The 20,992-nt window shown below is 56.7% G+C and overlaps 1 protein-coding gene across 2 annotated transcripts in view; it reads right to left on the bottom strand.

The window, feature by feature from the left end:
* Window positions 1–4,089: 4,089 nt before the first annotated feature.
* FBLN2 (fibulin 2) overlaps window positions 4,090–20,992 on the bottom strand; it is a gene marked incomplete at both ends in the record, with an annotated part of 37,513 nt that continues 20,610 nt past the window's right edge. The window contains 11 exons of one of the 2 annotated variants that reach the window (XM_080718094.1): window positions 4,090–4,447; window positions 6,643–6,766; window positions 7,166–7,294; window positions 7,542–7,658; window positions 8,865–8,990; window positions 9,142–9,270; window positions 9,364–9,507; window positions 11,026–11,163; window positions 13,838–13,972; window positions 19,572–19,712; window positions 20,378–20,479. In XM_080718094.1, coding sequence (XP_080574220.1) covers window positions 4,090–4,447; window positions 6,643–6,766; window positions 7,166–7,294; window positions 7,542–7,658; window positions 8,865–8,990; window positions 9,142–9,270; window positions 9,364–9,507; window positions 11,026–11,163; window positions 13,838–13,972; window positions 19,572–19,712; window positions 20,378–20,479 — 1,643 coding nt within the window. The remainder of the gene's footprint in view (window positions 4,448–6,642; window positions 6,767–7,165; window positions 7,295–7,541; window positions 7,659–8,864; window positions 8,991–9,141; window positions 9,271–9,363; window positions 9,508–11,025; window positions 11,164–13,837; window positions 13,973–19,571; window positions 19,713–20,377; window positions 20,480–20,992) is intronic. The other variant, XM_080718095.1, reaches the window with a different exon arrangement.

The following is a 20,992-nucleotide window of genomic DNA, read 5'->3' as shown; positions in this document are numbered from 1 at the left end:
AGTGAACTAAGCCGGGCGCGGTGGCGCACGCTTGTCATCCCTGCGCTCGGGAGGCGAGACAGGAGGATCGCGCGGGTTCGAAGCCAGCCTCAGCTACTTAGTGAGACCCTGTTTCCAAATAAAATATAAAGTAGGTCTGAGGGTATAGCCCGGAGGTAGAAAACCCCTGGGTACCACCCCCAGTACCACCAATAAATAAATAAATAAATAAATAAATAAATAAATAATAAATAAATAAGGATTGGGGGTGTAGCTGGGTGGTAGAATGCCCCTGGGTTCCATCCTCAGCATAAAAAAAAACATGGCACCGAGTTCCCAGGAGACCACGCGGTGCCCAGAGTCCACAGCCCACGCCCTGGTCCCTTAGGGCTCTGGTCTCCTCTCCCACAAGCCCCTTCTCTCAGCCACGCAGGACCTAAGCCCCTGTCCACGCCAGGCCCACGGTGCAGTGGCGGCGCTCGGCCACCAGGGGGCGGCGTCGCCCGCAGGTGAACCCAGGCCCACGGTGCAGTGGCGGCGCTCGGCCACCAGGGGGAGCAGCAGCCTTGGCCCCTGACTCAGAACCACAGAAGGCAGCCCAGAAGGAATGTCAAGGGCCCCATCCCCTGCTCCCGGCCCAGTGCTCACCACCTCCAGCGGGGCTGCCTGGTAAGAAGTTTGCAATCGCCGGTGGGATGGCGCAGGCTTGTCATCCCAGCATTCGGAGGCGGTTCCGGCCAGCCTCAGCTACTTGGTGAGGTCCTTTGCAACTCAGTGAGCCCTGCTTCAAAATAAAGAATAAAATATAGGGCCGGGAGCATAGCTCGGAGGCCCAGTGCCCCTGGTTTCCATCATCAGTACCCCCCCCCCCAAAAAAAAGAAGTTTGCGATCAATGGAATGACCATTTGTAGGTCATAAGAGGCCCACAGCAGCCAGGGAATCAACATCTTTTAAGAATGGCGGTGCATGCCTGTCATCCTAGGCAATTTAGGAGGCCCTTGGCAACTTTAAAATTTTAAAAAAATTTTTTTAATTTTTAAAATTTTTTTTTAAATTTAAAATTTTTTTAATTTTAAATTTTTTAGGGAGGAGCTCGAGGTCTTCAGGAGCAGTCCAGCTCCTATCCCTGAGAGAATGACCACATTAAAATTCTTTTCGGGAGCCGGGGCCCAGGTCGCAGGACTCTGGGCCCCAGGCTGGACAGCGCGGAGCACGCCAGACCTCTGGAGAAACTGGGGCCTGGGTGTAAGACCCTGGGTCCTGGGCAGGGGTCAGGCAGGGCACGCCGGACCCCAAAAGAGCCGGGGCCCAGGTTGCAGGACTCTGGGCCCCAGGCAGGATCGCACAGAGCACGCCAGACCCCTGGAGAAACCGGGCCCGGTTGCAAGGCCCTGGGCCCCAGGCGGGAGTCAGGCGGGGCACGCTGGACCCCCTGAGAAACCAGGCCCGGTCGCAAGGCCTTGGGCCCCGGGCGGGGGTCAGGCGGGGCACACTGGACCCCTGGAAGACCCGGGGCCCAGACCTGGGCCCCAGGTGGAGTCGTGAGGAGCACACTGGACCCCTGGGGAAACCAGGCCCGGGTCACAGTGCTACTGGGTGCCTGAGCCCACAACCTCCTCAAACCACACATACTGTCTTCTCTTATTTAAAAAAAAAAAAAAAAAAAAAAGGAAAAGAAAAAGAAAAAAGAAAAATATCGGAGAGGAGTTAAGAAAGCCGTTGCAGATGCCAGGACACTGGAGATGCAGACAAAACTTATCTAAATGCACTGGAACTTATGGAAAAATTCCCCATGAAGGAGGACTGCTATCTCTCTATATTGTTAAGAATCTTGGGCATCACCTGTAAGGAGAGAGTTTAGCAGAGACCAAGGAGAAAGGTGGTGCTGAAAGCGGTCTCTGCGATGGCGGTGGAGACTTGTATTCAGGAGAAGCAGCAACCGGATCCTACCAACCTTATTTTTTTTTTGGAGAAATTACACCAAAGGTCGAATGCTACCGTCGCGCATGCTTAGGAACACTGGACAACATGCAGAGTGGAAAAAGAGCTTGGGAAAGATTTGAAATGGTGGAGGCAGTGGCAATGGCAGTGGCCAGTACTCAGGGGAGGCAGAGATCTGATGCATTACACCTGGAACCTTTGAAGTAATGACCCCAGAGGCAGAATGCTACCACCACGCACCCTCGAGAACGTGGGACAACTGGTTGGGCGAAGAGGGTGCTCGGATTGGAGCCTGCCGAGGGGTGAGGCCGGCGACAGACACAGCAAACCTGGGACTGGAGCCTGTCGTGAGGCAAGGCCGGTGCTGGAGCCTCCGAGGCCGGGATCGGAGCCTGCCGAGGGGTTCGGCCGGTGCCGGGGCCAGCGGCCATCATCGGAGCCTTCCGTGAGGCAAGGCCGCTACTGAGGCCTCCGAGGCCGGGATTGGAGCCTGCTGAGGGGTCAGGCCGGTGTCGGGGCCAGCGAGGCCAGAACCGGGGCCTCCCATGAGGCAAGGCCGCTGCTTGAGCCAGCGAGGTCTAGATCAGTCCACCGGGTAGCCAGGCCACAACTGGGGCCGTCAAGAGTGGGATCGGTATTTGCAACGCGGCATGCACAGAGAAATATCGCAGAAAATTAAAACCAGACGCTTCCCCTAATCAGCAATAACTAGGAGGAAAGGGGCAACAGGAAGTGGTCGAGCTATAGAAAGGGCCCTAGAGTGAAGCAATTAAGGTGACCAATCAGAGGGTATGGAATAGGGGAGGATGGAGCCTCTTTAAAAAGCAGGAGGTACATAAACATCTGTATCAAAGTTAATCACCAAACGAGCATGGGATCGAGGGAGGGGGAGGGAATGGGATGGGGGCTGGATGTTTCCAAATAAAGAATAAAAAATAGGGCTGGGAGTGTAGCTCAGAGGTGGAATGCCCCTGAGTTCAACCCTAACCCTCAGGACCACAAGAAAGACAGACAGAAGGAAAAAAAGAAGGAAGGAAGGAAGGAAGGAAGGAGATAACACTAGCTAGAAACAAATAAAAGTAACTGAGGACTTAGTTTGTAACAATGCCTCAACACGGACTTCATATACTTTTCATTGTAACAGATGTGTAAATAACAAACTGTTACCAATACAGGAAGCTGGAACTTTGGTTACTATCTTTGCATTTTTGTTGACATAAAAAGTTATCCTAAAGCCAGCATAGTGTCTGCCATTCCAGTACTTAGGAGGCTGAGACAGGAGGCTCAGAGGTTCGAGGCCAGTCTCGGCAACTTAAGTGAGGCCCTCAGCAACCTACTGAAGCCCTGTTTCAACGTGTTAAAAAAAAATTTTTTTTTAAACCGTTGGGAGTATGGTTTGGAGGTAAAATGTCCCTGAGTTTAATCCCCAGTACAAAAAAAAAAAAAAAAAAAATACACTTTGGCCATGATGGAAACCCTGCGACATTTGGAGACCTTTACCAAACTTTAATGCTTTATGAAAGGGACGAAGCGGGATTTTACTTTTTTTTTTTTTTTTTTTTTTTTTACTTTATGACCCTTTGGCAGTATTTTGAATTTTTTTTTACAATGTATATGTACTACTTTTATAATTAAATGAAAAACACTTTTAAAGATTTTGTTTATGTAAAAAAGTAAAGACTAGTACGCCATGAGATGTGACGGCAGCTTTGGGAACAGGCAGCCATGCCCTGGCGTGACCGCTCGCTGTGTCCTGGGCCGCCTGTTGGTACGGGGCCGCCGGCCGGCACCCGCGGGGCCTCCGGTGATCGTGACCTTTTCTCACGCTAGCAAGCTCCCCCCTGCGAGGGCTCAGGAGGCCCAGGAGCCCAGTTAACAAAATCAAAGTCATTTGTGGGGCGTGGCAGCACACGCCTGTCATCCCAGTACTTGGGAGGCTGAGGCGGGAGGATAGCAGGTTGGAGGCCGGTCTCGGAAACTCACTCAGTGGGACCCCCGTCTCTCAATTTCAACAAATAATAAAATCGTGCTGGGGGCAGAGCTTAGGTAGAATGCCCTTGGGTTGGATTCCCCAGTACAAAAAAAAAAAAAAAAAATTAAGTTAATTTTCAAAAGCAATAAGCGGGATCCGGCCGTGCTGCCAGGGAGGGGAGCCGCCGGGCAGCACCTCAGGGGGCGAAGGCGGTAAAGAAGATGTCCATCTTGGCCAGGAAGGTGGTGACGGAGCCCTGGCGCCAGAGTTTCATCTCCACGTCCAGGGCGAAGTCCCGGGGCTCCAGCACCGGGCGCTGCAGGAACACCACGCCCGTGTAGGCGTTGAGCCGGCGGGTCCCGAAGAAGCCATCCTCGTTGCCCCTGGTGATGGTCAGGGCGATGGTGTCGCCGGCGAAGGCGGGCGCGGGGCCGATGCGGAAGATGTGCGCGGGGACCAGGAGCCCCGTCTGGAAGCTGAGCTGGTAGTGGGTGATGCGCGCCGGCGAGGCCTGGCACTCGGCGAGGTCCAGGCACGTGGTGCGCTCACACTTCCTGCGAGGACGAGGGACCACGGCCTGAGCCGGCGGGAGAGGGGACGGGGCGCCCGGACCCCCGCCAGCTCCGTGGGGACAGCCCCCAGGGTTCCTGGAAGCCCTTCTCCCTCCGGGCTACACTCCCAGACCCATTTTATTTTTTTTTTTATTTTTCTATTTATTATTATTATTTTATTTATTTATTTATTTATTTATTTATTTATTTATTTATTTATTTGGTGGTACTGGGGTTCCTGGAAGCCCTTCTACCTCCGGGCTACACTCCCAGACCTATTTTATATTTTTATTTGGAAACAGGGTCTCTTAAGCCGGCGAGGCTGGCTTCGAACCTGCGCCATCCTCCTGTCTCCGCCTCCCAAGAGCGGGGATGACAAGCGTGCCCACCACGCCCGGCTCCTCCTTCTCCTTCTTGGTGCCAGGGATTGAACTTGGGGCATTTGACTTCTGAGCTACACTCCCTGCCTTATTTATTTATTTATTTATTTATTTATTTATTTATTTATTATTTGTGATACTGGGGTTCCTGGAAGCCCTTCTACCTCCGGGCTACACTCCCAGACCTATATTTTATATTTTTATTTGGAAACAGGGTCTCCTAAGCCAGCGCGGCTGGCTGGCTTCAAACCCGCGCCATCCTCCTGTCTCCGCCTCCCAAGCGCAGGGATGACGAGCGTGCCCCGCAGCGCCCGGCTAGGATAGCTTTTGATGTCAAGAGAAAATGCAAAGATAGTAACCAAAGTTCTAGCTTCCTGTATTAGTAACAGTTTGTTATTCTACACATCTGTTACAATGAAAACTATATGAAGTAGGTGTCTAAGCATTGTTACAAACTAAGTCCTTGGTTTAGTTATCTTACACTGGTGTGCCACCACCGGGCTGGATTTTTATCTATCCATCCATCCATCCATCCATCCATCCATCCATCCATCATCTACCATGAATCTCTCTATTTATTTGGTACTGGGGACTGAACCCAGGGCTACCTAACACCAAGCTACACTCCCAGACTTTTTTTTTCTTTCTTTCTTTTTTTCTTTTTTTGCGGGTCTGGGGATGGAACCCAGGGGCATTCCACCTCCGAGCTATACCCCCTGCTATATTTTTTATTCTTTATTTTGAAACAGGGTCCCACTGAGTTGCCGAGGGCCTCACTAAGTAGCCGAGGCTGCCCGCGAACCGCCATCCTCCGGTCTCAGCCTCCCGAACGCTGGGATGACAAGCATGCGCCTCCGCGCCCAGCTCCCCCCAGACTGTTTTTTAAACTATCCTTTTTTTGCCGGGCGTGGTGGGCACGCTTGTCATCCCCGCGCTTGGGAGGCGGAGACAGGAGGATGGCGCAGGTTCGAAGCCAGCCGCGGGCGCTGGCTTAGGAGACCCTGTTTCCAAATAAAAATGTAAAACTAGGTCTGGGAATGTAGCCCGGAGGTAGAAGGGCTGCCAGGAACCCCAGTACCACCAAAAAAAAAAAAAAATTTATCCTTTTTTCCTTGGTTTTTTGCTTGTTTGTTTCTGTGAGGAATGAGCCTAGGGCTGTTCTACCATCAAGCTACATCCCCAGCCTAATTGTTTTTTATTTTAATTTGGAAACAGGTTCCAAATTGCTGAGGCTGGCCTCAAACCTGCCATCTTTCTGTCTCAGGTGTGTGCCACCAGGCCTGGCTTATTTTATTAATTTGTTATTTTTAAAGCCGGGGGTGCTGGTGCACCCTTGTAATCCCAGCATTTGGGAGGCTGAGACCAGAGGACTGAGGTTTGTGGACAGCCTTAGGTACTTAGTGAGGCCCTCTGCGACTTAGTGAAACCTCACTTCAAAATAAAGAATAAAAAATCGGCCGGGCGTAGTGGCGCACGCTTATAATCCCAGCACTCGGGACGCTGGGTCAGGAGGATCGCGGTTCGCGGACAGACTCAGCTACTTAGCGAGGCCCTCCGCAACTCAGTGAGACCCGGTTTCAAAATAAAGAATAAACGACAGGGCTGGGGGGTGCAGCTTGGAGGAAGAACGCTCCTGGGCTCCATCCCCAGTACCACAAAAATTAAAAAAATAAAAATATTTCTCCAAAGAGTGCTTAACGTTGGGGGAATTTTATACTCAGCGAAACTAACACGTCGTCTGTGCCTGTGTGGGAGGCTGGCCAGGCGCACCGGGTCGGGGCAGGGTCCCCGGGTCCCAGGCCGGGCGGGGGCACTCACGTTTCGGAGACCTGGACGTAGTTCGGAGGACACTCAAAGCGCAGGCAGCGGAAGCTGCCCTGGATGTTGTAGCAGGTCTCAGCCTCGGAGCAGTTGTGGGTGCCCAGCGCACACTCGTCCAGGTCTAGGGGAGGAGAGGAGGCGGTGGAGGCAGTTGGAGGCCGGCCCAACCCCCGGGCACCAAGCACATGCTGAGGGCCGGCCAGGGGCCTGGCCTTGGCCGGAAGGCCACACGCTAGGGACGTCCAGGGAGGGGGCAGCTCCGAGGGTCTGGAGGGGGCCGGCTCTCCTGGGGAGGGGGCAGGTGCCGTCAGCGTTTGGCAACCAGTGGGGCTGAACTCAAGTAGTGTGTGTGTGTGTGTGTGTGTGTGTGTGTGTGTGTGTGTCGCTGGGGGTGGACTCGAGTCCAAGCCTGGCAAGTCTCAGGTAACAGAGCGATAAGAGGCCCTTCTCCTCCCGGGCACAGACCTCAGCTAACGTGACCACTGGCGGCGGCGGCGGCGGCGGCTATCCCGTCACTTACCCTTGCAGGACCTCCCGTTGGCCATCATGGTGTAGCCCCGCTCCGGGCACGCACACTGGTAGCTCCCTGGCACGTTGAGGCAGCGGAAGGTGCAGAGGATGCCCGCGCCCTGGGCACACTCGTCAATGTCTGCCAGAGAGAGGACCGGCCCCAGTGAGCATCATCTACCCGGGGTGGTGACCCCGCCGCACAGCGGAGGAGCCTGAGGCCAGGGACAGCGGCCGCTTGCCCAGGGAAATTGCCGGGCTGGGGTTTGAACTGGGACCCGATGCCCGAGCCCGTGTGTCCCCAGCTCCGGAAGGGGTCTCCGGGATCCTGGCACATGGGCGAGGATAGCGCTGGAAAAGACAGGCCCCGGGCAGGGGAAGGAGCCGACCTGTGCAGGTGTGCCCGTCCTCCGCCAGCTGGTAACCTTGGCGACAGTAACACTGGTAGGAGCCGTAGATGTTGGCACACTCCTGACTGCAGCGCTGAGTTTCACACTCGTTGATATCTGTGGAGATAGATGGCGGCAGGTGGTCACGGCTGGGTCCTTCTCTCCCGGGTGACCTGGAGCCGTGTGTGTGTGTGTGTGTGTGTGTGTGTGTGTGTGTGTGTGTGTGGTGAGGGTGTCACTGGAGGTTAAACCTCCGAGCTATGCCCCCAGCCCTATTTCTTATTCTTTCTTTTGAAACAGGGTCTCCCTGAGTTGCAGAGGGCCTCGCTAAGTAGCTGAGGCTGGCCCTGAACCACGATCCTACGGTCTCAGCCTCCCGAATGCCGGGATGACAAGCGCGCGCCACCACGCCCGGTTACCTCTTTTTTTTTTTTTTTTTTTTTTTTTGGTACTGGGGAATGAACCCCAGGGACATCCTATCTCTGAGATACTGAGCTACACTGCCAGCCCTTTTTAGTTTTTATTTTGAAATGGGATCTCACTAGGTTGGCAAGTCTCACTAAATCTCTTTTTTTTTTTTTTGCCGTTTTGGAGATGGAATCCAGGGGCATTCTACCTCCAAGCTACGCCCCGATTCTATTTCTTATTCTTTATTTTGAAGCAGGGCCCTCACTAAGTAGCTGAGGCTGGCCGCAAACCACGATTCTCTGATCTCAGCCTCCTGAATGCTGGGATTACAAGTGTGCGCTCCCACGGCCGGCTTTTTTTTTTTTTTTTTTTGGTGGTACTGGGGGTGGAACCCTGAGGCTTTCTACCTCTGGGCTACACTCCCAGACCTATTTTATATTTTTTATTTGGAAAAAGGGTCTCACTAAGTTGCCGAGAGCCTCACTCACTAAGTAGCCGAGGCTGGCTTCGAACCTGCGCGATCCTCCTGTCTCGGCCTCCCGAGCGCGGGGATGACAAGCGTGCGCCCCCATGGCCGGCTCTGGATTTGCAATTCTGAGTCCAGGTGGCAACTGGACGCAGATGTGGCGAGTGTGGAGGAGGTGGGTCCCTAACGGTGCGGCCTTGGGGAGGGACTCTAACCGTACGCCCGGCCCCGCCATGCTTCTGCCTTGGAGCCAGACCGCTCTGGACCGACCTCTGAAACCCTGAGTCAAATGAACCTAAGTCCAGCTAAGTAATTACTCGGTGTTAGCTGCCTAACACCACCGCCCAAGGAGTGACGGCCCCCTCCATGGGTACCGCACAGCCGTGCCCCCTCTTGCGCCCCTGGGGCCAGGGGTCGGGGTCATAGGTCAGGGGTCAGGTCAGCGGTACCTTCGCAGTGCTTTCCGTCCGCGGCCAGCAGGAAGCCGGAGGCGCAGGAGCAGCGGTAGGAGCCCAGCGTGTTCTCGCAGGTGTGCTGGCACAGGCGGCCCGGCGAGGCCCAGCACTCGTTCACGTCTGCAAGGGGCGGAGGCCGGGGTGGGTGGCCCACCCAGAGGGCGGCCAGAGCCAGCTCCCTCTGTGGCCACCCGGTGCCGCCCAGGGCCAGGGCCGGGGCTGGGGCAGCGAAGGGGCAGCCTGGAGCCCGCGGCCAGCACCCCCGGCCTACCGATGCAGGTCCGGCCGAAGGCATCACGCTGGAAGCCGGGTTTGCAGTCGCAGCGGTAGGAGCCGGGGAGGTTATGGCACACCTGGCCCTCGCCACAGCGGTGCACGCCTGTCTCACACTCGTTCACATCTGGGGAGTGGGCAGGGGGGGCCGGTAAGACACGCCGGGCCCGGCTGCACCCCCGAACGCCTCCCACCGGCAGGGGAGCCAGGCCGGCCTTACCCACGCAGGCGGACCCGTCCTCATTGGCGTGGTAGCCGCGCCTGCAGGCCAGCGGGTTCCGCTGGCAAGTGTAGGAACCCACCGTGTTGACGCAGCCGAAGCCGGGGCGGCAGGGCTCCGGCAGGGACGTGCATTCATTGATGTCTGCAGAGACAGGGGCGGCTGACCAGCAGGCATGCGGAGCCCGGCCGTCCCGACCCGGGCCCACGACCCCAGCCGTCCACCTGTTCCTGCGAGAGCTGTCCATCCCGCGTGATACGCAGGCACCGACTGGCCGGACTGCGCACCCCGCCTCTCCCTTGCACACGCCCGGCCCGAATGGCTTTTTTCTTGGCAGTATAGCGTCTGCAGGCACAGCCCACCACTGGGCCTTTGCACAAGCCACTCTGCCTCCCTGGAACGCACCAATCTCTGTGTGTGTGTGTGTGTGTGTGTGTGTGTGTGTGTGTGTGTGTGTGTAACTTGGGATTGAACCCAGGGGCAATCTACCTGAGCTACGCCTCCCCAACTCTATTTTATTTCTTATTTTAAAACACAGTCTCGATAAATTTTTTGTTTTTTTGCCGTACTGGGGATGGAACCCAGGGGCATTCTACCTCCGAGCTCCACCCCCAGCCCTAGTTTTTATTCTTTATTCGGAAGCAAGGTCTCACTGAGTTGCAGAGGGCCTCACTAAGTAGCTGAGGCTGTCCGCGAACTCGGATCCTCCTGTCTCAGCCTCCCGAATGCTGGGGTCACAAGCACGTGCCACCATGCCTGGCTGTCTCGATACATTTTTAAGGGTCTTGCTAAATTGCTGAGGCTGTCCTCAAACCTAAGATCCTCCTGGCTCAGCCTCCCAAGTACTGCGATTCCAGGCATGTGCCAGCACGCCCGCCTACCCTCTGCCTTCTGATGTTTTGGGGGCTGGCTGATGGTGCCCGGCCACTGGGGGGACTGGCCCACATCCTCTGGGAAGTTGGGGCCTCTGGCTCTTTGGCTGGGCAAGTGGCTTTTGGGGAAGGGGTTGCGGACAGACAAGGAGAGTGTAGCATCTCCGATCCGCCCGAGGACAGCTAGGTCTCAGCCTATCAAACCGCGGGTCTCAAGCCAGGAACATGGTATGGATCATTCTAGAAGGACCCCCCAGGATCCTGTGAAAAGGAAAATCTGACTTTTGCTGTGGTTGAGTATTGCTTGTGAAACTTGGGTTCCGGTTGTCTCTGGATATGTGTATGAGCACCGACCGGGTCCTAATGTCACCTACTGGTCTTCCTGTCATCTGCTGGGGTAAGAAAAATATCTGACCTGCCAGGTGTGGCGGCACACATTTGCAATCCCAGTACTTGGGAGGCTGAGGCAGGAGGATCGTGTTGGAGGCCAGCCTCAGCAACCTAGCAAGACTGTTTCAAAACAAAAAAATAAATAAATAAAATAGGGCTGGGGATGTAGCTCGGAGGCAGAATGTCCCTGAGTTCAGTCCCCAGGCCTGCACACAAAATACACTCGATAGGTATTCTTCTAGTCCGATCCCACAGATGGGTAAACTGAGGCCATGGGCAAAATACCTAACCCAAGGACAGACAGACAGCTCGGGGACATGCTGAGGCTCCCAGAAGAGCGAGCAGATGAGCCGGGTCTCCAAAGCCCCCCAGTTCCCCCGCGCCCCGCAGCCCCACTCACCCACGCAGTTGCCCTCCGGGTCCTGCAGGAAGCCCTTCATGCAGCGCTGGCGCGCCTGGCAGTAGAAGGCACCCTGGGTGTTCTGGCATGAGAAGCCCGCCTGGCAGCTGTGGGTGCCCGTCGCACACTCGTCCACATCTGCCACACAGAGGCGGGCGTGGAGGGCGCTGGACAGGTGGCTGTCGCCCTCCGCCCAGCGGCCCTGCCCTCGGGACACCGGGACCTGGGCGGGCACCAAGGTGTCCAGAGAGGCTGGCCCAGCAGGTCCCAGCGGCCAGGACCACACGGCCACGCTGCTTTCTCGTTAGGAGGCATGCACATTACGAGCACCCAGGATGCCCTGGTCTAATTCATCCCCACACCTGGGAAGCGGACACCGTGACCAGCTCCGTCCTTGGGTTCCCCCTTTATAGGACGGGGCTGGGGATACGTGCGTGTGTGCATGTGTGTGCTACTGGGGACTGAACCCAGGGCATTCTACCTCCTAACTACATACATCCCCTGCCCTATTTTTTTATTATTTTTTTAATTTTTTTGGTGGTACTGGGGGTGGAACCCAGGGGCCTTCTACCTCCAGGCTACGCTCCCAGACCTTTTTTATATTTTATTTGGAAACAGGTTCTCACTAAGTTGCTGAGAGCCTCACTAAGTAGCTGAGGCTGGCTTCGAACCTGTGCAATCTTCCTGTCTTGGCCTCGCAAGCGCTGGGATAAAAAGTGTGTGCCACCACACCTGGTTTACTCTTTATTTTGAAACAGGGTCTCACTAAGTTGCAGAGGGCCTCACTAAGTAGCTGAGGCTGGCCTCAAACCACAATCTTCCTGTCTCGGCCTCTCAAATGCAGGGATTACAAGTGTGCGCCACCACGCCCGGCTCGATTTTAGTTTTTATATTTGAAACAAGGTCTCACTAAATTGATGAGAACCTCACTAAATTACTGAGGCTGTCTTTGAACCTGAGATCCTCCTTTTTCAGCCTCCCAAGTACTGGGATTACAAGCATGCACCACCAGGCCCGGTTTATATTTTATTTTGAAACAAAAGTCTCTGCTGGGTTGTGGTGACAGTTCTTGGCACTTTGGTGAGACCCTGTTCTCTAAATAGTAACTAAAGTAAGACTTAGGGGTGTAGCTCAGGAGTAGAACACTCCTGGATTGAATCTAAAGAAGGAAACAGGAAGGAAAGGAGGGAAAGAGGAGGAAAAGCAGGCAAGAAGGATGTGGTAGGATAGAGGCAGACATGGTCGGATGGGGAGGAGCTGACCAGGAGTGGGCGTGGCCGGCGCGAATGGGCGTGGCCAGGAACGGGAGGGCGCGGCCAGGAGTGGGAGGGGCTGGCTGGGATTGGGTGGCGCTGACCAGGGGTAGGCAGCCTTGCACAGGGGCCGGCAGGGAGCTGGGAAGGGTATGGTCAGCTGTAGGAGGGGCTAGCCAGGCATGAGGTGGGCTGGGCAGGGGCGGAGCCTAGAAATAGGGGGTTGGGCCGAGCCCTGGGAAGCCCCCGGTTGGCTACAGGAAGGGACTGATCAGGGTGGGGCCTGGCACGGGATGGGGCGTGGCTAGCTACAGGGATGGGCGGGGCCAGGGGCAGAGGGGCTACAGGGAGAGGGTGCAGAGGGGGCGTGGCCATCCGCTGGGTGGGGCTGACCTGGATGGGACCAGTGCAAGGAGGGGCTGGCCAGAGCTTGATTGGAGCTGAGGGGCAGTGGCCAGCTGCTGGGAGGTGTTGCCCAGGGGCAGGGCCAGAGCAGGGAGGAGTTGGGCAGGGGTGTGATCAGAGCCGAGGGGGCGTGGCCAGCAGCTGGGAGGGTTGCCCCGGAGGCGTGGCAAGTTGGTAGGAGGTGTTGCCTGGGGCGGGGCCACTGCAGGGAGGAGCCGGTCAGGGAGCAGGGGGTGTGACCAATTGTTGGGAAGGGTTGCCCGGGGGCGGGGCCAGTACAGGGGTTGGTCAGGGAGGCCAGCATCTGGGAGGTATTGCCGGGGGGCGGGGCCAGTGCAGGGGTGTGGTCAGAGGAGAGGGGACATGGCCAGCGTCTGGGAGGTATTGCCGGGGGGCGGGGCCAGTGCCGGGGTGTGGTCAGAGGAGAGGCATGGCCAGCACCTGGGAGGTGTTCCCCGGGGGCGTGGCCAGTGCAGGGGTGTGGTCAGAGCAGAGAGGCATGGCCAGCACCTGGGAGGTGTTTCCCCAGGGGCGGGGCCAGTGCATGGGGTGTGGTCAGAGCAGAGAGGCGTGGCCAGCATCTGGGAGGTGTTCCCGGGGGGCGGGGCCAGTGCATGGGTGTGGTCAGAGCAGGGGGCGTGGCCAGCACCTGGGAGGTGTTTCCCCAGGGGCGGGGCCAGTGCATGGGGTGTGGTCAGAGCAGAGAGGCGTGGCCAGCACCTGGGAGGTGTTTCCCCAGGGGCGGGGCCAGTGCATGGGGTGTGGTCAGAGCAGAGAGGCGTGGCCAGCATCTGGGAGGTGTTCCCGGGGGGCGGGGCCAGTGCATGGGTGTGGTCAGAGCAGGGGGCGTGGCCAGCACCTGGGAGGTGTTTCCCCAGGGGCGGGGCCAGTGCATGGGGTGTGGTCAGAGCAGAGAGGCGTGGCCAGCACCTGGGAGGTGTTTCCCCAGGGGCGGGGCCAGTGCATGGGGTGTGGTCAGAGCAGAGAGGCGTGGCCAGCATCTGGGAGGTGTTCCCGGGGGCGGGGCCAGTGCATGGGTGTGGTCAGAGCAGGGGGCGTGGCCAGCATCTGGGAGGGGTCGCCCTGAGGCGGCGCTCCCAGGGCTGGGCATTTTGGCCAAGGGGCGGATCAGGCAGGGCAGGCCGCCTCCTCACCTGTGCACTCCCCATCCTTGAGCGCGAAGCCCGGCTCGCAGGTGAGCGCCTTGTAGCAGTGGAAGGAGCCCAGGGTGTTGACGCAGTGCTCCCCCCGGCTGCACGTATGCAGATCCGTCACACACTCGTTGATGTCTGCGGGGAGAGCCAGGCCGGCCTCAGAGCCCTCCAGGAGGCTCCAGGCACAGAGCCCAAGGTCCTGAGGCCGCCGAGGCAGGAGCTCCAGGCCCCGCCCCCGGGGAACTCACCACCTGTGCCCCGGATGGCGCCCCGTGCCCATGCACCCCTTCATTCAACAAGGATTTATTAAGCACCAGCTACGGGCCGACTGGACGAGACAAACGGAAGCGCCTGCCCGGGGGGAGCCGACGCCCCAACACGCACAGGCACAACAGGGGGACCAGGAGGCCCGAGGAGACCGCAGGGTGCGGGGCAGGAGGGTGCTGTGCCTGGTTAGCAGGGGGAGGGCCCCCCAGAGGCGTCTGAAGGATTGGAGAGGCGACAGAAGGAGCCACGCTGACGGTCCAGCAGACAGGACAGCTATGTGAGGACGGACAGGTTCAGGGGCAGCCGGGAGGCAGGACGGGCTGCGGCCACGAGAGACCAGGGATGAGAGGAGGCCGGGAGGGAGGGTGGGCGCCGGGGCTCCCGCAGAGGAGAGGGCATGGGGTACTTCTAGCAGGCGCCCTGGCTGGCACAGAGATGGACCCAGGCAGGAGATGGTGGTGGCTGGGCCACCGTATCAAGGAGGCTTGGGGCTCTAGGGATGGACGCCTGGGGAAGGGAGAAGCCGGCAAAGGAAGGGGGAGAGGAGAGAAAGATGTCACCCGCCAAAGGTCACCAGGGCCACCGCGCCGGGCCAGAGGCTCGCCGCCCATTAGATTATCTTCCTGCCTGACACGCCGCTGGCACCGGGTCTGTGCTGGGCTCTGGCGGCCACACGGGTGGACCACACAGCGTGGCCAGTCCAGCAGCAGAGACAGGAAGGTGGGTGCTGGGGAGAGACCCTGGGTGATCCCATGGGTCTCTGGGGCCACAGGGGAGTCCGCTGGCCCTGGAATGCTTCCCCAGGGTGCAGATATCGGGGCTGCAGCTAGCTACGACTATGGCGCCAGGTGGGGGGTGGGAAAGACAGGGAGAACCTCTTCCTCTTATGAGGGGAGCGTAATGGTTACAGGCCAGGCAGACCCAGGTTTGGACGGGGCTCGGGATTAGGGAGAGTTTGGGGGCCCAGGTGTGTGTGTCCCTGAGACAGGTGTGCTGTCCCGGGATGGCCAGCCCCATTCCAGACTAGTGTCCCAGAAGGGGTGTGGCAAAAGGCACGCACCAGTCACGCTGACCCTGCGCAGGATGGCCCGTCCCTCCTCCACCGTCTCCCAGCCTGGCACACCTGGAGCACTTTCCCCAGGGACCGAGACAGGCCTCCAAGAGCCGGGCACGAAAAAGCACAGAGCTAAAACGCGGGGGAGCCCCTGGCAGAGTTCCTCTTCGGCTTACACACCTCCCGTGCTGGGGCGCTCACCCCCTCTGCGGGCTGCCCCAGTGTACAACTGTAATAATGACTTAAAATTTCTAGCAAAGTTCTTTTTTTTAATTTTTTTTTTTTTTTTTTTTTTTTTTTTGGTACTGGGGATGGAACCCAGAGGCCAGAGGCCTTCTACCTCCGGGCTACACTCCCAGACCTATTTTATATTTTATTTGGAAACAGGGTCTCTTAAGCCAGCTGAGGCTGGCCTTGAACCTGTGATCCTCCTGTCTCAGCCTCCCAAGTACTGGGATTACAGGCACATGCCCTTGCGCCTAGCCACAATCATCATTTTGGGGGTTTTTGTTTTTGTTTGTTTATTGGTGCTAGAAATTGAACCCAGGGGAATTCTACCTCCAAGCTACATTCCCCAAACCCGTTTTATTTTGGAACTGGGGACTGAACCCAGAGGCATTCTACCTTCAAGCCACACCCTCCAGCCTGATTTTATTTCTTATTTGGAAGCAAGGTCTCGCTAGGTTAATGAGCGACTCGGGACTTGTTGAGGCTTCCTCAAACCTGCGATCCTCCTGTCTCCGCCTCCCAAGTACTAGGATTGCAGGCATGCTCCTGTCTCGAGCACGTTTTACTTTTTATTTTGCCACAGGGTTTCAATGGGTGGCCAAGGATCTCCTTAAATTGTGGAGGCTGCCTGTGAACCCTCAATCCTCCTGTCTCAGCCTCCCAAGTACTGAGATTACATGTGGGCGCCACTGCACCAGGCCACAATGATTTCTTTTCTTTCTTTTTTATTATTATTATTTTTTTTTTTTGGTGGTACTGGGGTGCCTGGAAACCCTTCAACCTTTGAACTACACTCCCAGACCTATTTTATATTTTTTATTTGGAAACAGGGTCTCTTAAGCCAGCGAGGCTGGCTTCGAACCTGCACGATCCTCCTGTCTCCACCTCCCAAGCGCGGGGATGACAAGCGTGCGCCACCGCGCCCGGCTCACAGTGATTTCTTGAGGTCAGTGCTAAAGAGGAGGTGAAGTGCTTAGTCTAGAGTGTCAGGGAGTAAATCCAGTCGGGACCAGGGCTTGAACCCAGGGCGTTTGGCTGCAGAGGCCATGCACCCCCTGGCCCTCAGCCTCCCTTTCCACCCGCCTGGGTTGGTCAACACAGGAGGCGCTCAGAGACGCGGGCAGATGTCCAGAGGAGGGGGGAGACGATGAGACAGCACCTAAGGGTGACGACATGGACGAGTGCGGGAAACGGAGAGGACAGAGTGTGCAGGGCAAAGAAAGGGGCCGAGAAACCGTGCGCTCATAAACTTTGCTGAATGGCTCTTCTTCCCAGCCGCCCGGGGACCCTGCTTAGCAAGCCAGGCCGCGGCTCCAGACCCCGGCTGGATGGCGCAGGGCCGCGGGGCCAGGGGAGGGCGGACCGCAGGCCCCGGAGCCACCTCCCCAGACACACACACCGGCCGCCGCGGAGAGCTGCCCGGCGCTGCAAGCAGGTTCGAGAGCTGCGCTCTGGGCCCTGGCGGGGCCTGGCACAGACTGTGGGTGGCGGCCGCCCAGCCAGCGCCGTCCAGGCTGGACATGGCCCCAAGCACAGAGAAGAAGGCAGGGTCTGGCCCAGTGCCCTGAACGCACACACTACCTATCCTTTTTCATTCCATTTTATTTTGTCAATGATAACCAGAGATTGAACTCTGGGGCTTTCTATCTCCGAGCTACACCCCCAGCCTTATTTTATTTTTTAAATATTTATTTATTTATTGCAGTGCTGGGGATTAAACCTAGGAACATTCTACCTCCGAGCTACACCCCCAGCCCTATTTTATTTATTTATTTATTTATTTATTTATTTATTTATTTATTTATTTATTTTTGCAATACTGGGGATTGAACCCAGGGACATTCTACCTCCCAGTTACACCTCCAGCCCTATTTTAGTTTATTCATTGATTGAGTGATTGATTACTTTTTGCAATGCTGGGGATTGAACCCAGGAGCATTCTACCTCTGCTCTACATCCCCAGCCCTATTTTATTTTCTAATTAATTTATTAATTTGTAGTGCTGGGGATTAAACCCAGGGGCATTCTACTTCCAAGCTACACCCCCAGCCCTATTTTATTTTTCTTATTTATTTATTTTTGTAGTGCTGGGGATTGAACCCAGGGACATTCTATCTCCAAGCTACACCCCAGCCCAATTATTTTTATTCTTTATTTTGAAACAGGGTCTCACTAAGTTGCAGAGGACCCCTCTAAGTAGCTGAGGCTGGCCTTGAATCTGCGGTACTCCAGGTCTCGGCCTCCCAAGGGCTGGGATGGTAAGCGTGCGCCACCGCGCTGGCTTAGGATTCTGTTTCCTCACTCATGCCCAGGCTCTTCCTTCTCCTGCTCTGGCGGCTCTTTCCAGATTTCCATCTAGCCGTCCTTGGAGGCAGGCGTGAGCTCGGCCTTTCCCAGAAGGTGCAGCAAGATGCTGCTGGCGAGAATAACATGCCCGCTCCCTGTGTCTCTGTGCAATCTTTCCTACGACGTGCCTAAGTCCCTGCTGCGCTATCTGGGACCACCCACCCTTTGGAAGGGGCTCCCCTGGCTCTGTGGAGGCTCGGGGCAGCATCAGGCCCTCTCCTCCCCCCACAGCGCAGCCGGAGCCCAGCCCGCCACACCGGCACAGCAAAGACAGGGAGGCGCTGCCAGCTGGGGCTGCCGCAGGCTGGCACGGGTCGTCCTCCCGCTGTGCTCCTCTGCTCAGCCCACACAGCGAGCGGGTGGCACGGCGGGGCCGAGCATCCGTCCTTCACCTGCAGATCAGTGCGTGTCTCTGTCTGTCTGACTTTCTCTCTCTCCCCTCCTCTCTCCCTGCTCCCTCTCCCTCCTCCCTCCTCCTCTCTCCTCCCTCCTTCTCTCGCCTCCCTCCTCCCTCCTCTCTCCTCCCTCCTCTCGCCTCCCTCCTCCTCTCTCCCTCCTCCCCTCTCCTCCCTCCTCCTCTTTCCCTCCTCCCTCCTTCTCTCTCCTCCCTCCTCCTCTCTCCTCCCTCCTTCTCTCGCCTCCCTCCTCCCTCCTCCCTCCTCCCTCCTTCTCTCGCCTCCCTCCTTCTCTCTCCCTCCTCCCTCCTCCTCTCCCTCCTCCCTCCTTCTCTCCCTCCTCCCTCCTGCTCTCTCCTCCCTCCTGCTCTCTACCTCCTTCCTCCTCCCTCCTTCTCTCCCTTCTCTCTCTCTCTCTCTCTCTCTCTCTCGTACTAGGGATTAAAAACCAGGGGAATTCTCCTTCCCAGCTACTCCCCCCAGCCCTGTTTTTTTCTTTATTTGGAAACAGGGTTTCATTTGGGTGGTGAGAATCTTGCTAACCAACCTGCAATCTTCCCAAGTGCGAGGACCACAGGCACGCGCCACCACGCTCAGCCGGATGGGATTCTGAATGTGGCTAAGGGCAGCGCAAGCCGTTGGGGCACCACGTTCACGATGCCCCGGACGCAGTATCAATGGGGGATCGATAGCCTTTTTTTTAGGGGGATGGAGTGGTACTGGGGATTAAACCCTAAGCAATTCTACCTCCAAGATACACCCCAAGCATGCATTTATTTATTTATTTATTTGTTTGTTTGTTTGTTTATTTATTTTTGCAGTACTGGGGATGGAACCTAGGGGCATTCTACCTCTGAGCTACACTCACGGCCCTATTTTTTATTCTTTATTTTGAAACAGGCTTTCATTGAGTTGCAAAGGGCCTCGCTAAGTAGCTGAGGCTGCGCACGAACCTCCTGTCTCCGCCTCCCAAACGCTGGGATGACAAGCGCGCGCCACTGCGCCCGGCTTTTATTAATATTTTAAAACAGAACCTTGCTGGGTTGCTGCGTATCTCAGTAAGATGCCGAAGCTGGCCTCAGACCTGTGATCCTCCCATGTCTGCCTCCCAAACACTGGGATCACAGGTCTGCGCCACCGCGCCCGGCTTGGAGCGTCTTCCTCCAGGGGGGAGAAAAGACGGGTCATTTGACCAGGGTCACAGAGCTATGAGCGGGTTCCTGCTCCCCCCAGGCCTCCCTCCTGCAGAGCCCCCGGCGCTGTCCTGTTGCCCACAATCTGACCCCTCGTTAGCGACCGGAGGACAAGCAGGAAGAGACACCAGGACACTGCGTGACGCGGAGCACGGGGCGCGGTGTGGGGCTCAGATGCAAAGGGCGGGCCCTTTAGCATGTGGCCGCGACGCGGGCTGGCGTGGAGCAGCGCGGGCGGGGCTCTGGCTTACCCACGCACTTCCTGTGCGCGTTGAGGATATAGCCCTCGGCACACAGCAGTGTGTGGTTGACACAGTGGAAGGATCCCAGGGTGTTCACACAGAACTGTCGCCGGCTACAATCGTGAGTGCCCATCAAGCACTCGTCTCGGTCTAGCGGCAGCCACGGGAGGAAAAAGAGCAGCATCAACGTCACGGGGTCCTCGGCAGGAATACCTGCTGTCGGGGTCTCTGGGCCCTCGACGAAAGTCTTGGAAATCTCAGAGGGTTTTTTGTTTGTTTGCTTTTGGGGGTTTGGCACTGAGGATTGAACTCGGGGCCGTTCTACTTGTGAGCTACACCCCCGTGTTTATTTTCTTTGTTTTGAAACAGGGTCTCACTAGGTTGCTGAGGGCCTCGCTAAGTTGCTGAGGCCGGTCTCGAACCTGCGGTCCTCCTGTCACAACAACCTCCGGAGTACTGGGATTGCAAGTATGCACCACCACCTCTGGCTGGAATCTCTGTTTTGAACAGGTCTCCAGTTGACAAGGGGCGGGGATAACGTGTTCACGTTTGAGAAGCCCTGTTCCAGGAAACAGAAGAGCAACAAGAGGGAAAGAGTCCGGGCCACCTCTGAAGCAGCACTGGGGACCCACCCTGGGGGGCACGTGCACACAGCTTGGCTCAGTGACACCAAAGGGAACTGCTTAAGTTGCTTCAGTGGGGGCTCTTTGTTACAGCAGCCAAACATCACACATACAGCAAGTTTAAAGTCCTGGCCACCCCACCACAGGCCGGCCAGGTTTACAGAGGTGGGAAGGAGGTCTCGAGACGCTCACCTTCACAGGAGACGCCGTCTGCCATGATGGCGTAGCCGGGAAAGCAGGAGCACATGGCCGAGCCCCCGATGACACTACACACCTGCTGGCAGGGCCCGTTGTCTGGAAGGAAACACAGAAATCAGACAGCAGCGGGCTACAGCCTTAGCTGCACAGAGTCACCCCCAACCCAAATTCTGACTGAGGATTCAGAGGCAGAAACAGAGGCTCAGAGAAGCAGAGAGCCGAGAGACAAGAAACCCCACTCCTGGTGGTTTTTGCAGGCTCACCTGTCAGGGTAGCTACTATACCAGCGAGCGTCGAGAAGGGCGTTCTGGGTCTCCGCCCCGACCGCTTACGTGCCAACCCATCCCTCTAGTGACCGGGATGGCCGCAGGAGGCAAGGAGAGGAAGAGCCAGGAAGCAGACAAGGCAGAAGTGAAAGAGGGAAGACAAGAGAGCTCTCTAGGCATGACTGAACGAAGCCTCCATGACAGTCTGCAAGCAAGAATTTGTATGGTGTTGGGAACTAAAACCGGGGTGTTCAACTCCGAGCTATATCCCCAACCCTTTTTACTTTATTTATTTATTTATTTATTTATTTATTTATTTATTTATTTATTTATTTTCGGGTCT

The sequence above is a fragment of the Muscardinus avellanarius genome (assembly GCF_963383645.1).
Source record: "Muscardinus avellanarius genome assembly, chromosome: 22".
Lineage (NCBI taxonomy): Eukaryota > Metazoa > Chordata > Mammalia > Rodentia > Gliridae > Muscardinus > Muscardinus avellanarius.
The sequence above is the reverse complement of the archived record's forward strand: the minus strand, read 5'-3'. Positions and strand labels throughout refer to the sequence as shown.